This window comes from Sarcophilus harrisii, chromosome 4 (assembly GCF_902635505.1).
Source record: "Sarcophilus harrisii chromosome 4, mSarHar1.11, whole genome shotgun sequence".
NCBI classification, from domain to species: domain Eukaryota; kingdom Metazoa; phylum Chordata; class Mammalia; order Dasyuromorphia; family Dasyuridae; genus Sarcophilus; species Sarcophilus harrisii.
Genome location: NC_045429.1, coordinates 425,450,513 through 425,468,025, shown reverse-complemented (window position 1 = coordinate 425,468,025; position 17,513 = coordinate 425,450,513). Strand labels below are relative to the sequence as shown.

Genomic DNA, 17,513 nt, shown 5'->3' with positions numbered 1-17,513 from the left:
TCACTAAAGAATAGTGAGTTTCTGTTACTGTTTAAAAAGTACTGGGCTTATATTCCAAAGAGATCTTAAGGGAAAGGGACCTGTATGTGCAAGAATGTTTGTGGCAGCCCTCTTTGTGGTGGCTAGAAATGGAAACTGAGTGGATGCCCATCAATTGGAGAATGGCTGAATAAATTGTGGTATATGAATATTATGGAATATTATTGTTTGGTTAGAAATGGCTGATTTCAGAAAGACCTGGAGAGACTTACACGAACTGATGCTGAGTGAAATGAGCAGGACCAGGAGATCATTATATACTTCAACAACAACACTATATGATGATCAATTCTCATGGACATGGCCCTCTTCAACAATGAGATGAACCAAATCAGTTCCAATAGAGCAGTAATGAACTGAACCAGCTACGCCCAGCTAAAGAACTCTGGGAGATGAGTGTGAACCACTACATAGCCTTCCCAATCCCTCTATTTTTGTCTGCCTACATTTTTGATTTCCTTCGCAGGCTAATTGTATACTATTTCAAAGTCCGAATCTTTTTGTGCAGTAAAATAACTGTATGGACATGTATACATTTTTGTATTTAACATATACTTTAACATATTTGATATGTATTGGTCAACCTGCCACCTGGGGGAGGGGGTGGAGAGGAAGGAGGGGAAAAATTGGAACAAAAGGTTTTGCAATTGTCAATGCTGAAAAATTATCCATGAATAGATCTTGTAAATAAAAAGGTATAATAAAAAAATGCAAAAAAAGTAGAACTGGACAAATGAAAAGAAGGTACAAAAGCTCACTAAATCCTTAAAAACTAAAATTGGACAAATGTAAGCTAATGACTGTAAAACATCAAGAAACAAAAAACACAGGAAAAATAAAGAGAACAGAATGGGAAATATCTTTATTCAACAACTGATCTGGGAAATAGATCCAGGGGAGATAATTTAAGAATTATTTGACTACCTAAAAGCCATGATCAAGGAAAAAGATTAGATATCATGTTTCAAGAGTATTAAGGAAAAACTGCCATGATATCCTAGAACCAGAGAATTAAAATAGAAATTGATTTATCAGATCACTGATCATCTCCTGAAAAAGATCCAAAAATGAGAAGGTCAGGAATCCAGAATTCCTAGGTAAAAAGGAAAACAAAGCAGCCCAGAAAGAAACAATTCAATTATCATGAAGCCACAGTCAGGATCAAACAAGATTTAGCTGCTATTACATTAAAGGATCAGGGTCTTGGAATATGATATTCCAGAAGGTAAAGGAACTAGGATTACAACCCCAAATCACCTACTCATAAAAATTAAGTTTAATCCTTCAGGGGGAAAACTAATATTTAATGTAATAGAGAACTTTTAAGCAGAGTGCTTGAAATGTCCAGAATGTCCAGAGCTGAATATAAAATCTAACTTTCAAACATAAGGCCCAAGAGAAGAATACAAAAGTAAATATGAAAGAGAAATAAATGATTAAGGTTAAACTTTCCTATATGGGAAGATATTTATTATTCTTAAAAACTTTCTCATTATTAGGGCAGTTAGAAGGAGTACACATAGATAGAAGGCATGGGTGTGAGCTGAATCATCTAAAAAAAAAATTAATGGGTGAGAAAAAAAGAGATGCATTGGAAGAAAGGGAAAGAGAGAGACAATAAGGTAAATTATTTGACATAAAAGAGGCACAAAAGATCTTTTATAGTGAAAGGGAAGATGGGAGAGATGGAGGGGAACAAACCTTATTCTCATTAGAACTAGCTCAAAGAGGGATTAAAATATACATTCAGCTGGGAATAGAAACCTTTTTTAGTACACAGGAAAGTAGGAGGGGAAGAGGATAAAATAAGGGTGAGCGGATAATAGAAGGTAGGGTAGACTGGGGGAGGTAAAAGAATACTTTTGACAATGGACATGGTGAAATGATTAATGATGAAATACATAGTAATCAAACCGTGAAAAAAATTTTTACAGTGTTTCTCTGGCAAAGACCTCATTTCTCAAATATAAAGAAAATGAAGTCAAATTTATAGAAACAAAAGTAATTTCTCGATTGATAAATAGTGAAAGAATAGGAACAGGCAATTTTCAGATGAAGTAATCAAAGCTGTCTATAGTTATATGAAAAAAAAACCCTAAATCATTATTGATTAGAAAAATGCAAATTAAAATAAATTGGAGCTACCATCCCACAACTATCAGACTGGCTAATAAGACAGGGAAAAAATGACAAATGTTGGATGTTGGAAAATGGAAATATTAATGATGAACTGTTGGTGAAGTTATATACTAATACAACCATTCTGTAGAGCAATTTCAAACTATTCTCAAAGAGCTATAAAACTATGCATACTCTTTGATCAAGCAATAACCACTTACTAAGTCTGTATCCCAAAGAGGTTAACCAAAAAAAAAAAAAAGGAAAAGGACCTATATATGTACAAAAATATTTATAGCAGCTCTTATAATGGTAGCAAAGAATCGGAAATTGAGGGGATATCTATCAATAAGGGGATGATTGAATAAGTTGTGATGATGATTGTGATGGAATTCTATTGTGCTGTAAGAAAGACGAGCAGAATGCACTAAGAAAAACTTGGAAAGACTTACATCAACTGAGGCAAAATGAAACGAGTAGAATCAAGAGAGCACTGTATACAGTAACAGCAGTATTATACAATGATCAACCGTAAATGACTTACCTGAAAGTCTCAGCAATAAAATAATCCAAGATAATTCTGAAGGATTTATGAAAAAATATCAACATCCAGAGAAAGAATTGATAGTGTCTGACTGCAGATCAAAACATACTTTTTTTTATTATAGCTTTTTATTTTTATTTTTTACAAACCATGTGCATGAGTAATTTTTCAACATTGACCCCTACAAAACCTTCAGTTTCAATTTTTCTCCTCCCCTAGAGGGCAGGTAATCCAATACATGTTAAACATGTTAAAGTATAAAAACATACTTTTTAAAACATTTTTTTTTTTTGGCTTTTGGAGGGGGCAGTAAGAAGGGGAGTTCTGCTTCAATATGACTAAAATTGAAATGCTGGATGAGAACACAAATATTAATTATTGAGAATTTCCAAGATTAAATCTGGGTCTACATGTGTCCAGATGCTTTGGTAAGCAAGGAATGAGATAAGTGTTTTTGCTTTGGTTGTGAGGTTCCAGTCAAGACTACTGTTATTAATGACTTATTTTCCACTGATTTTCAATGAGAAAGTAAAGATGATACTAGTCTCTGTTATTTATCTTAGCAAAGTTTAAGTCTATTGAGGGAAAGGACCTTATACATGTTCATTAGAAAATCAAATTCTCTTTGAATGTCCAAATATGTGAATTAAAATGGAGACACTAAAAACAAGCCTTCCACAAAACTGATTTTATTTTATTTATACATAGCTTTTTAGGGCCAAAAACAATCACAATATGGGGGAAGAACAGTTACTAGATAGCTCTCTGAAGAAGCATTGCTTTAGCGTTTTCAAAAATTAGTTGTACAGGAATGAAGTTAATGAAAAATGAGTGAGGAAGCTTAGGAAGGGAGCGGGAGAGAGGGAGCGAAACATTTATAGCAAAGTTTTCACTCCTCTCTGATCGACTATGCCGGTGTCCCTTTCCTTCAAATTAGACAATCTCACCAAACTCTGTTAGAAACTGAAGTGACACACAGAAAAAACAACAGGTTTACTGGACCACAAAAAACTGGACTGAACGTAGTAGACCATAATTTACTCTTAACACGTCTTTGAGAGTCGTGGAGTGCCAGTGGTGTAGAACCTGGTGACCTGGCCTGGATGACGGCTGCTGGACCCCCTCGCCCCAGGAAATGCTGCTCGTCACGTGGCAAGCGGCATCATCCGTCTCATTTTCATCGCCTGCTTGCTGGTCTCGATGTTACCTGGGAGGTCTCTGTGCTTCGCTTGTGCAATGCGGCGGCTAAAACTTCCTCTAGGAAACTGACAAACAGATAAGAGATTATGAAAAGAAGTCATACTTTCCAAATAAGTTCTCCTACTGGGTCATAAATAAGAACTGTTTAACAGCTGATTTGTCATTCTGTTTTACCCTCGACCTTGGCACCTCCCCCATGGCACTTCTGGGGCTCAATTCACCAGATATATATAATTCAAAACCCATATGATAATTCTGGATTTCCAATCTAAGTTTCCAAAAGATTATTCCCTTTATCCTTTACTGCAAATATAAATGGATCTCCAGGAGAGAGGGATGCCCATTGTGGGCCCCTCTGTAATTTAGGGGATGCTCAGATATTATTCTTACCTATGCTTTTCTTAATAGGAACAATTTCATAGCAGGTAAGTTAAAGGGTAAGAGGAATGGTTGAATATCTTTATTATTATTATTTATTAGGCTTTTCCATGTTTGCAGTGTTTGGAAATACCCAGAAAGGTACTAGGCAGGCTAGAAAGCCAACCTTTGAAACTGCTGAGCATAAGGTAGCAGTGGGGGCAGGGGAACGGGAGTAGATGCCATCCGATCACTGCACTAGCCTACTTATAGCTCAGTACACTAGACACTCCATCTCTGGTGCCCATGTTTTGCCCTGGCTGCCTCCCATTCCTGAAATGTTCTTTATCCCTTCTCACTTCCGTGTTTTACTTTCCCTGGCTTCCTTCAAGACTCAGCTCAAATCTCACCTTCGCCCTCCCCCCATCTGCTAATGCCTTCCTCTCTGCTATCACCCTTTATCTACTCTGTACCTAGCTTGTAGCCAGCTACTTACATGTTGTATCCCTCTTTGGAATTGGGAACTTCTCAAGAACAGGGCTTCCTCCCCTCCCCCAACTTCCTCTGTATTCCCATAGTCACAGAATTTAGCACACTGTCAGGCACCCAGTAAGCATTTATTAAATGCTCATTGCCTGACTGCCCCCATATGGATATTCAGCTACTTCTGCTATCAAATTGATTAGAAATGCAATAATACAATGAGTGGGAGTCAAAGAAAAGTAGATTTAGGCCTGATGTCTTAAAACACTAAATTATGGTTGTCTAAATGTAGAACAGACTCCCTGGGAAGAAAATGGGCTCCTTTTTGCCTGGAGGTCTCCGAGTTAACACTGAATGACCAGAATCATAGAATCTAGGGGTTGCTTTGGAAGGAGCTTCAAAAATCATCTAATCTATTCTGTGCCCTGAATAAGAATCAATTCTACAACATACTTGGCAAGGGGCCACCTAGCCCTGGCTTGAAGAATGCCAGTAAATGGGAAGCCAACTACTCCCAAAGCAGCCCATTGTGGGCCCTTGGGACAACTCTAATTTTTAGGATTTTTTTTTTTGTCTTTTAATATTGAGCCTAAGTATCTCTGAAATTTGTACCCACTGCTAAGTCTCATTCATCTTCCACATGACTTCCTTAAATACAAGAAAACACTTATCATGTTTCCTCCTTATCTGTCCCCTTTCCCTCTCTTCCAAGTCTTTTCTCCATTAAAGAGATCCAAGCCAACCCTCATATAGCACTCATATAGCAAGCATGACCTTGAGATTTTTTAATATCCTGGTTGTTCTTTTCTGCAAAATTAAAAGCTTAACTTTTTTTTTTTTTTTTTTTTTTAATGTGCTGCACAGAATTGAACACAACACTCTAAATGTGTTCTAAGAAGGACAGAAAATAAAGGAACTTCTCTAGTGCTCCAGACATGATGGTCTCTTAATCAAAATGACATTAACTTTTTAGGCTGAGTTATCACTCTACACGAAGAGGTGGCGTGGTGGATGGAGTGTTGGGTCTGGAGTTAGACCAACCTTCATGAGTTTAAATCTGCTCTCAGACATTTCCTAGCTGTGTGACTCTGAACAAGTCATTTAGGCCATTTTACCTCAGTTTATCCTTTTGTATGTTGAACCAGAGAAGGAAATGAAAAACCACTCCAGTGTCTCTGCCAAGAAAACCCCAAATGGGGTCACCAGGAGTCAGCCATGATTGAACAACAACAAATCAGCCTCCTGACTCCTGTTAAGCTTGCAATCCACTCAGCACCCCTCCCTCTCAACCTTTTTTCTGATATGCTATGGTTAATTAGACATGTCACCAACATGTTGTCGTCGTGAAACTGATTTTTTTGAACCCAAGTTTAGGAAATATTTATGCCTCTTAAATTTTATTATAGATCTACCCAAGTTTTAGTCAAGCTATTTTTAAAAGGGCCTACTATGTGCCAGGCACATAGTGCTAGGGATATGAAGAAAGGACAAAGACCAAGAATTCTTGTCCTCTTACAGTTTAATGGGGAAGACAGCACACAGAATAACTATGTACACACAAGATAGGCACAGGATGCACTGGCCACAATCCACATGTGTAAGGAAATAGCATGAAGGGGGATCAGAATAAGCTTCTTGCAGGACAGTCTTCAAACTGAAACTTTAAGGAAGCCAGGGAAATAGAGAGATGGATATGAGAAAACACTTCCAGGAATGGGAAACAGCAAGAGAAAAGGCAGGATCAGCAGTATCAAGGCTGCAGGGAAATGAAGGAGAATGAGGACTGAGAAAAGGCCACTAGATTGGGTGATGAGATCATTGATAAGAGGCCAGATTGCAGATTTAAGAAGGGAATGAGGGGAAAGTCAGTGGAGGTGTTGATTATACGCAGGTTCTCAAGATCTAGCTATAAGAGGGAGGAGAGGTATAAAATAAAAGCTAATCTGTGAAGATCTTCTTGGACTTTAATGTAATCCAGTGTGCTGACTATCTTTTTTTTTTTTTTTTTTTTAAACAGGGCGTTATCTACAAATATGAGAAGCCCACCATTCATTGCTTTATCCAAATCATTGATTAAAAAAAAAAAAAAGGTTAAAACTGCATAGGGTCAAAAAAGGTTCTCTCTTGTTTCAATTCTTACTTAGCCCAGTCACTGAATGGCTGCTGCCTCAGACCAACTGAGGTCTGTAAGGGGTTGGGATGGAGGAAACCTTAATTTAGAGAAGCCAAGGTCATCCCTTGCATCCAGGGTTGTGCCAGGCATTTTGACTTTGTCTTGTCACTGAACTTTGATGACTTTGGAGAGACCAAGGCTGGGGACTTTGAGCAACTCTAACTCCCTCAAATCCAGTTCATTTGAAAGTCAAGATATTATCCTTGTGATGTTGGTGGTCTTCATGAATGAAGGATAAACAACAAGTAGAGATCCCTGGAGCTCTCCACTAGAAGCACTCTTGTAAGATGACCCTTAATTAATTAATTAAAAACTACTGATTAGGTCTAGCCATTTAATGAAGTGTGATGATCTGGCACAGCATCTCTCCATTTTGTCTATTAAGAACAGCACAGAGAGACACTTAAATGCTTTGCTAAAATACAGGTCAACTGTTTTTACAACATTCCTTTAATCTGCCAGTCTTGTCCATCAAGGTCAGTGTTTTAAGAAGCTATAATTCTGTCAATGGGAAGCATTCTCTCCAACAATGCACATTGTAATCAGACTCGAATTTATGGTTTTAGAGGTGAAATGAACTTGTTCTATGATGATACAATAGTAAAGGGTCAGTGAGTCAAGATATTTCTCCTCCAAGGTCCAGCACCCTATCCACTAGACCACACTGCCCCTCCACTACTATTCTAGTAATCTTGTCCAAAAAGAAATGAACCAAGCCTGCTATGACCTGCTCTTGATGAAGCCATGATGGTGATTCCCTTTTCCAAATGTTTACTAACAACCCCTTTAACAATATATTCCAGAATTTTGCTAGGAATTAAAGTCAAGTTCATTGGCCTATAGCATGCAGACTCTGCCTTTTACTCCTTTCTGAAAATTAGGACAACACCTGCCACTGAGTTCTATGGCTGTTGGGAACACAATATGCAATTTTGCTTTACCTCTGGCAGACCTTTTCTTCTCTTCTTGTGAGAAGATGATGGTGATTCAAGGAGAATGAGAGGCAGTTGCTGTTCTCTGACTTCCCCCATCCTCCCCTACCTCCTCTCCACTGAGAGGCCATTGCATTGTCTGACCTCTGCTCTTCCCTCTGCCTTCAATTTATTTCATTCCTGGTCCACAAGCAACACCGGTGTCAGTAAAGGCTGCTTTGCAACTCCTTCAGATGTTCATAGCTGTGGAGGCTCTCAGAGAATTGACCTGCCCCTTACAATGCACTTAGGCATGGTCCTTAACATGCGGCACCTTCTCAGTTCTCCACAGTTGTTCAATAATTATGAATAGTGAGTCAGTAATCACATGTGCTGGTTTTTTAACGCCAACCCCCCAACATAGCTTCTTTGGGTCTAATGATGTGAAATACTCAATGGTGGCTGGATACCACCTTCCTATTTACCTTATGTATCAAGTCCCTAGTAGCAAGTTTTCTTTAGCTTTCCCAGTTAGTTAGTAAAAACTACTCCTTGTTAGTAAAAACACTAAGTAATTTTGTCTTCTTTGTTGCTGATTTTCATTATTCAATTTACTGTGAGCAGTAGCAAGGTTTTATCTTTGATTTTCCTTTTTCCTCACTGTACAGATATATTTTTTAAAAGTCCCCTTTTTGTTTGTCCTTAGTATTCCTTTTGAGCTCTAGCTTTCCTGGGATTATTTGTACAGAACCTTGTTACTACTTCTTATTCGTCCACAGTGATGTTTTTGCTTCTCTCTTCTTAAATATCTTTTTTTAAAAAACTGAAGAGTTGATGAATTGAATCCCAGAATACTTACAGGAACAAGTTTAGACAACAGTCTTTTTTCTCTCCTATTTGGAATTATTTCTTTTTGTATCTTCAGAATTTCAATCTTGAGATCTTTTCCTCCTACTTCCCCACAGAATAATCTTTACACACCCTTTCTCTGAATCTATTGGAAATTCTCTAAAAATATATAGAATACTATAGTAAAATCATGCTTTTCTTCTCTCTCACATATTCTAAGATGAGCAGGTCACTTCCCTCTAGATTCCCACCAGTCTAAGTCAGCAATAATTTCTTAATGTTTGGTGAGAATCAGGTCCAGGACAATAGTAATTCTCACTGGCTCCTCTACTTTAGCTGCTCAAAGTTTTCTGTTGAATTCAAAGTAAACAAAGTTCCTGAGGCTGCAGGAAAGTACAGAAGTAGCTTGAGTAATTAGAAAAAAAAGAAAGAAAAAAAAAGTGGTTTCTAGGCTTTATTTTTGGTGTTTTGCTTTTGTTTTTTACACACACATACACATAGACAGACAGACAGCTATTTCTATTCTTAAGCAGCCTGCTAAGGGCAGGGAGCAAAAAAGGAGCAGAGAAATGGGCTCAGATGTACTTTAGAAGTGGAAAGTATAAAGAAGGCCCAGGACTGGTCTTGCTGGGCTTGCTGACCTCTAGCTTCCTCCTGGCCTCCCTCACAAGTAATGTTGCACCAACAACCTAGCCAGTTCCTGCGTGCTCTGAGGATTTATGTACTGTGGCCATGAATGGATGGCTCAGCTTCCCAGAGAAGTTGGCCACCACTGGCCTGGGCCTGACAGGATAGGGCCAGGAGGGTGTTGATGCCTTAAAGTACATGGCACCCTTCACAGAAGCTGTTGCTGGAAGTAGGACCCCAGCTGCTCTATGTGAACCACTGGGCCGGACTGCTTCTCTTCTGTTGTTCCTGCTTCTGTTGATGAGATAAAGAAAGCTTAGCAGTGACTCTTGAGCTGCCTTTCAGGCACTGGGCTGTGGCAGATACCATCAGTGACTGAGTATCAGACCACAGAGTCACTTTTGTACAGAAGATCACAGGAACATACCCCACTTCTTGGGGTTTGGTTTCTCCTCTTTGCTTAAGACAGAATTATAATGACCAAATGCATTTTTATTAGTAGTAGAAACAAAACCAGCAACAAACTCAGGAAGCTCTAAGTTCATGCCTTCTCGATGACATATGCAGCAGGGTCACTGAATCTGCAGAGAATGCGTGGGCCTGCAGGAGTAGAGGAAGCTTCCTCACTTGGGAGTGCCTTCTCATAAAATCCCAGGTCTGGTCTCTGCCCTTTTCTTCTGATTAACACACTTCTTGGAGATGTTTTAGACTAGAGGCCGTCTTCAGACCTTTCCAACTTGAAGATTTTCTGATTCTGGGGCAAGCTGACTTAAACAGAACCAACTTCTACACAGAGTAATGAGAAACCACTGATCCTGTCAGGTGAAGTCTGTTTCATGGTCCACGCCTTGAATTTATCGATATTTTCAAAGGGCATAGGAGACTTCCTTGGTCAGTGAACCTGATTTCTATTCTTGGGGAAAATCTAGAATGGATCATTAAAGGGACAGGCGATGAAGAGCCAGAACAGGCAGCAATGGCTTCATCAAGAAACAATCATGCTTACTAGTGGAATTGTGAACTGATCCAACCATTCTGGAGAGCAATTAGGAACTATGCCCAAAGGGTTAGCAAACTGTGCATACTCTTTGATCCAGAAGTATTTCTACTGGGTTTGTATCCCAAAGGGATCATAAAGGAGGGAAAGGGACCCACATGTGCAAAAATGTTTGTAGTAGATCTTTTTGTAATGGCAAGAAACTGGAAACTGAGTGGATGTCCATCAGTTGGAGAATGGCAGAATAAACTTATGGTATATGAATGTTATGGAATATTATTGTTCTATAAGAAATGATCAGCAGGATGCTTTCAGAAAGGCCTAGAAAGATTTATATGACCTGATGTTGAGTGAAGTAAGCAGAATCAGGAAAAAACAGTACATATTAACAGCAAAATTACGCAATGATTAACTATGACAGACTTAACTCTTTTCATCAATATGGTGATCCAAAACAATTCCTATAGACTTGGAATAGAAAATGCCATCTGCAGCTAGAGAGAAAGCTATGGAGATTGAATGTGGATCGAAGCATAATGTTTTCACTTCTTTTGTTTGTTTCTTCTTTCTTGGAATTTTTTTGTTAGGATTTTTCTTTCACAACATGGCTAATAAGGAAGTATGTTTAAACTGATTTACAAGTATAACCTATATAGATTGTTTGCTGTTTTCGGGATGGGAGGAAGTAAGAGAAGGAAGGAGAAAATTTTTTAGAAAATCTTACAAAAATGAATGTTGAAAACTGTCTTTAGATGTAATTAGAAAATAATTTTAAAAAGTCAAGCCAAAAAAAACCCCTCATTTCCTTTTCTGATAGAGGCAGGTAGGTGATGTTGCAGTGGATAGAGAGCTGGGTCTGGAGTCAGGAAGACCTGAGTTCAAATCCAGTTTTATACATTTAATAGATGTGTGACCCTGGGCAAATTAGTTAAACTCTTGTTTGCCTCAGTTTCCCAAACTGTAAAATGGGAATAATAGTATCTACTTTGCTGGACTATTGTGAATATCAAATGAGATAATATTTGAAAATGTTTAGCATAATGCCTGGCATGTACTAGGCACTATGTGTATGTGTGTGTATATGCATATATGTACTAGGCACTATGTGTATGTGTGTGTATATGCATATATATATATATATATATATGTATGGGTATATATATATATATATAGTTATTGTCTTCCCTAGACCACATTACAAAACTAGAAGGGTATAAGAAATGTTTTGGAAATGGTTTTCCTAGATTTTAGCAAAGCTTCTGATAAAAATTTTCATACTATTCTTTTTAAAAAAAATTATTTTTCCCCAATTACATGTTAAAACAATTTAAAACAATTTTTTTAAACATTTGGGGTTTTTTAAAGTTTTGAATACCAAATTCTACCCCTTTCTCTTCCTTCTCCTCCTCCCTGAGGTGTTAAGTAATATAGGCTATACATGTGCAATCACTTTGTACTATTCTTGTGGAAAAGATGGAGAGCTATGGATTAGGAAAGAAAACAATCAGATAGATTCTGAGTTGGCTGAATAGGCAACTGTTAATGGTTTAAAGCCATGGAGGCAGGGGGCCTCCAGTAGAGTGATCCAGGATCTGTGTTTAGTCCTTGGCAGGACTTAACAGTCCCATTGTTTTCTGTAATAATCTGGAGTACGAGGTCAGCTCTTAGCTGTAGAGTATCAAGCCTTGGGCAGCTTGGACAGTAAAGGGTCTTGAATTCATAACAAATGAGGACTGGTCAAAAGAACTGCTAGGAGAAGAAGGAACATAATGGTTGTTGTATGATGGAGGTATCAGACTTGTTTTGTTTGGCTTCAGAAGACAGAACTAGAAACAATGAGTTTTAGTAGCAAAGATACCCTTTCAGGCTTGACGTCAGAAAATTCCAACTACCCAATCTTTACAATGGTCCAAGAGCAGAACAGTCTGCCTTCAGGTAGGTTTCTCCCTTTTGGGAGAGTTTTAAGTCGAGGCTGGGTGGTTGTATATGCTTACAGTGGTGTAGACTAGATGGTCACTAAGGTCCTTTCCAACTCTAAAATTACGTGACTCTGAAAACTGCCCTTAGAAATCCTTCTATACAAAGGAGCAAAATCTTAGGCTCCTGATCTCCAGCACAAGATACTGTCTTATTTCTTTCCAACTAGATTTTGTTTTCTGAAGCCACCTTTACTTTATTTCTTTAAAAATTCTATTTGGAGTCTTGTATTATAGATGAGTCACTACAAAGAATGCTTTAAAAAATTATGAGCAATGAATATGTTGCTGTTTAGACTCCAATTTTAGATCTTGTTTAAAAACACAAATATGAAGGTTGACTTTTTTGAGTTCTTAAAACTAAATTAACCTCACTTAAAAAGAAAAAAAATCTCACCTCCTAAATAAATTCCTTTTCACTTGGTAATATGAATACACAATCACTTAGTGGATTGGAGCTGGGGTACAGGAAGAAGTGAAAGCCCCATTTGCAAATTTTAAAAAACAGCCTCAAAGAATGTGGGGTTATATTCTCAAAAACATATCTGATCTGCTTACTGAGTTCTTGGTAAAGAAAAGAGCCATAATGCAACACAGGTAAGATTAATTTTTTTCTAAAAATAAATGTAAATTCAAGGCATATCTTTCTCTCTTTTTAGTAAATACTATACTTCTAAACAGATACTGTGCCAAAGACATGAACTGGAAGACTCACTGGATCAAAACAGAAAGGTGGATGCAGTGAAAAGGACCTTTTGGTTTAGGGGGTGGATGAATCAAAAGAAAAGAATCTTGGGAATTAATGATTAGGAAGAACATAATATCTCCATTAATGAAGCAATAAGCTCCTAATTATAGCTAAATACTGTCACCAAGTGAGCCCAGGGAGCTGGTGCTTTTCAGCACTGAAAATCCTGAAGTTTGGAATGTGATCTCATGATCTGGAGGCACTTACAGGCCTCAGACAGAATGCTACCAAGATTCTCAACAACAATGGATGAGGGCACAGGGACAGACCTATGAATCTCTAGCCAAGCCTGGAATATCGCAGACAAGTCCTGTGCAGTGATGCTCTAGACATGCAATCATGTTTGCAAATGACTGCTGACTGCCTACTATGGGTTAGGCTTGGTGGAGAGGACAAAGATAAGGAACACCTAGAGTTAGCAGACTCTAGGACTGGAGTTCATTCTTCCCTGTTTCCAGACAAGAGTTTCTACTAATTCCTCCAGGAAGGAATAACAATTGATTGGGTCCCTTCAGCAGATGCTTCTTTGACCCTTAATCCTTCAGTTTTTCAGTCTCTGGTCCTTCTACCTTCCCCAATATTTTCTCAGGACCTCCCATCACATGCTCCTGGATCCCTTGCCCTCCTCTCCCATCACAGATCACTTCCTGCTGAGTCCTTGCTCTGGATTATTCCTTCCATTTACCTCTTTTGATCCCATCGTAAACTTCCCACCCAAATCAACCGTTCTTCTAAATGTCCCTGTTCCTGTCAAGGATCCTATGCCCTTTCTGGGCACTCTAGCTTGCCAGCTTGGTGTCAAATCCATTCCCTCCCTCCCCCTCCCTCCACAGAGCCATTCAGTCTTATTTCCACCTTGACAGCATCTTTGTCTATATGCCCTTCTTTTCACTCACACCACCATGGCAGTCACACACTCATCACTCCTTGTCCAGCCTTTTCTTGCTCCATTTATCCACCACTTAGATGAGCACATTTTTCCCTTCTCCATAAACTCCAGGGGCCTCCTATCACCTCCAGGATAAAAAATCAAGTCCTCTGGCATTTCAGTAAACTCTCTTTGGTCTGGTCCCTTCCTCCCTTACCAGTTCTCATGGTAATCCACTCTCCAGCTTTACTGGTCCTACTGAGTGCTCCTTCACGTTGTCTGTGCACCGGCTGTTCCTCATCCCTGGGACCCTTTTCATATCCACCTCTCTCAAGATTTAGTCAAATTCCATTTTCTGCAGGAGACAGTTCTGGATTATCTTCCATCTATTTTTTTTTGAGGGGGCAGGAGGCAATCAAGATTAAGTGACTTGTTCAGGATCACATAGCTAGTAGGTATCTGCTGCTAGATCTGAAGCCAGATTCTCCTGACTCTAGGTCCAGTCCTCTATCTTTTGCACTTGTATCCACCTTGCTGCCCTATCAGCACTTATTTATGTACTTGTCTTCTCCATTGGAATGCATGCACTTTGAAGGCAGGGACTGTTTTTTGCTTTTTTGTATCCTTAACACTTAGAACAACATCTGGTGCATAGCTGTTAATGTTTGCTGACTGTTTTAACTTTTAGTGCCATGATTTTCAATAAAGAAAATTTCTTGAATTTATGAGAACAAAAAAATTAACTCCCTGATCCACACTGAAATATTCTATTAATCACAATGTCAACTCACGATTAAATTTTGGAAAGGAATATCAATAACTCCTTGTTGTTTCATGTCTTTCCCCAACCATGTTCCTGAGGGCACAGCCCAAGTATTACATTTCTTTGAATGCACCTAGGGTAAGTCATCAATAAATTACCACTGAACAAATCAAGTAGTTTTGTGATAATGTAGCTTAAGGATGGTGGGGTTGGCCTAATTCTTCTATTGAGAAGACTATCTGTTTTGAAGCTAACTAATCACTCTTTTCAAGCAGTCAGCCACAATAAATAACAATAGGCCACACTGCATTCATCTTTCTCCCCAGGCCCAAATTGAGCAAACAATCATGATCAGTATTTGATATACATTTGGCACACATTTTCTCTTGCAGCTTATTGCCTTGATAGAAATAGAAAACATTCTCAAAGACAGAGACAAAGTTGGCTTCTTTTGTCATTTCGTCAGCTGGTCATATACAACACAAATAGCTTTATCATAAGAATTATTTACTTCTAGTTTAAAAATTAACTTTTCTTACATATGCTAGGATTTTTCCAAGGCTCTCAGATAAACAGTGGTCTCCAATAATGTCTCAGTATGTCAAATAATCATGGTTTTGAATGTTTTTTTCCTAGTTCTCTTTTAAGAATATGACAACTTGGGACCATAACTGAAAAGGGGTTAAGATTTTAAATTCTAAAACCTGGTCCAAAGAAAAAAGGCACAAAATCTTAAATAAGATATTATCAAAAAGATTACAGAAAATCATCCCCAGGATAATACACCATGACCAAGTAGGATTTTTACCAGGAATGCAGAGCTGGTTCAATATTAGGAAAACTATTAGCATAATTGACTATATCAATAACCAAATTAACAAAAACCATATGATCATCTCAATAGATGCAGAAAAAGCATTTGATAAAACCTATTCTTATTAAAAACACTAAAAAGTATAGGAATAAACAGACTTTTTCTTAAAATAATCAGTAGCATCTATTTAAAACCATCAGTAAGGATCATATGTAATGGAGATAAACTGGAACCACCATTCCCAATAAGATCAGGAGTGAAACAAGGTTACCCACTATCATCATTATTATTCAATATCGTATTAGAAATGCTAGCTTTGGCAATAAGAGATGAAAAAGAGATTAAAGGAATTAAGAGGAGATAATGAGGAAACCAAATTAACATTCTTTACAGATGATATGATGGTATACTTAGAGAACCCCAGAGATTCTACTAAAAAGCTATTAGAAATAATCTACACTTTTAGCAAAGTTACAGGATACAAAATAAATCCACATAAATCATCAGCATTTTTATACATCACCAACAAAATCCAACAGCAAGAGATACAAAGAGAAATTCCATTTAAAATATCTATCAATAATATAAAATATTTGGGAATCTATTTGTCAAGGGAAAGTTAGGAACTATATGAGCAAAACTACAAAACACTGCATACAAATAAAGTCAGTTATAAACAAATGGAAAAATATTAAGTGCTTTTGGACAGGCTGAGCAAATAAAATAAAGATGAAAATACTATCTAAGCTAATTTATTTATTTAATGCTATACCAATCAGATTCCCAAAAAACTATTATTGACCTAGAAAAAAATAACAACAAAATTCATCTAAAAGAACAAAAGATCAAGAATTTCAAGGGAACTAATGAAAAAAAAAATCAAACGAAGATGGCTTAGCTGTACTTGATCTAAAACTATATTATAAAGCAGCGGTCACCAAAACCATTTGGTACTGGCTAAGAAATAGACTAGTTGATCAGTGGAATAGGTTAGGTTCGCAGGACCAAATAGTCAATGATTATAGCTATCTAGTGTGTAATAAAACCCAGCTTTTGGGATACAAAGTCAGTATTTGACAAAAACTTCTGGGAAAATTGGAAACTAGTATGGCAGAAATTAGGCACTGACCCACACTTAACACCATATACCAAGATAAGGTCAAAATGGATTCATGATCTAGACATAAAGAATGAGATTATAAATAAATTAGAAGAACATAGGATAGTTTACTTCTCAGACCTGTGGAGGAGGAAGGAATTTGTGACCAAAGAACTAGTGATCGTTATTGATCACAAAATAGAAAATTTTGATTATATTAAGTTAAAAAGCTTTTGTACAAAAAAAAACTAATGAAGATAAGACTGGAAGGGAAGCAATAAACTGGAAAAACATTTGTATAATGAAAAGTTCTGATAAAAGCCTCATATCCAAAATATATAGAGAATTGACTCAAATTTATAAGAAATCAAGCCATTCTCCAATTGATAAATGGTCAAAGGATATGTACAATTTTCAGATGAAGAAATTGAAACTATTTCTAGACATATGAAAAATTGTTCCAAATCATTATTGATCAGAGAAATGAAAACTAAGACAACTGAGAAATCACTACACACCTCTCAGACTGGCTAAGATGACAGGAAAAAGATAATGAATGTTGGAGGGGATGTGGGGAAACTGGGACACTGATCCTTTGTTGGTGGAATTGTGAACAGATCCAACCATTCTGGAGAGCAATTTGGAACTATGCTTAAAAAGTTATCAAACTGTACATACCCTTTGATCCAGCAGTATTACTACTAGGCTTATATCCCAAAGAGATCTTAAAGAAGGGAAAGGGACCTGCATGTGCAAGAATGTTTGTGGAAGAAGGGAAAGGGACCTGCATGTGCAAGAATGTTTGTGGCAGCCCTCTTTGTAATAGCCAGAAACTGGAAACTGAATGGATGTCCATCAATTGGAGAATGGCTGAATAAATTGTGGTATATGAATGTTAAGGAGTATTGTTGTTCTATAAGAAATGACCAGCAGGATGATTTCAGAGA

At 37.6% G+C, this 17,513-nt stretch overlaps 1 protein-coding gene across 3 annotated transcripts in view; it reads right to left on the bottom strand.

Moving 5' to 3' along the window:
* Positions 1–3,372: 3,372 nt before the first annotated feature.
* The window catches only part of VPS45 (vacuolar protein sorting 45 homolog), a 74,542-nt gene continuing 60,401 nt past the window's right edge, over positions 3,373–17,513 (bottom strand). For all 3 annotated transcript variants that reach the window (XR_001121100.3, XM_003769905.4, XM_031967445.1), the window contains one exon: positions 3,373–3,966. Coding sequence is in view for 2 of the 3 variants with exons in the window: in XM_003769905.4 (XP_003769953.1) it covers positions 3,879–3,966 (88 nt within the window). In the remaining variant the exon portion in view is untranslated. The remainder of the gene's footprint in view (positions 3,967–17,513) is intronic.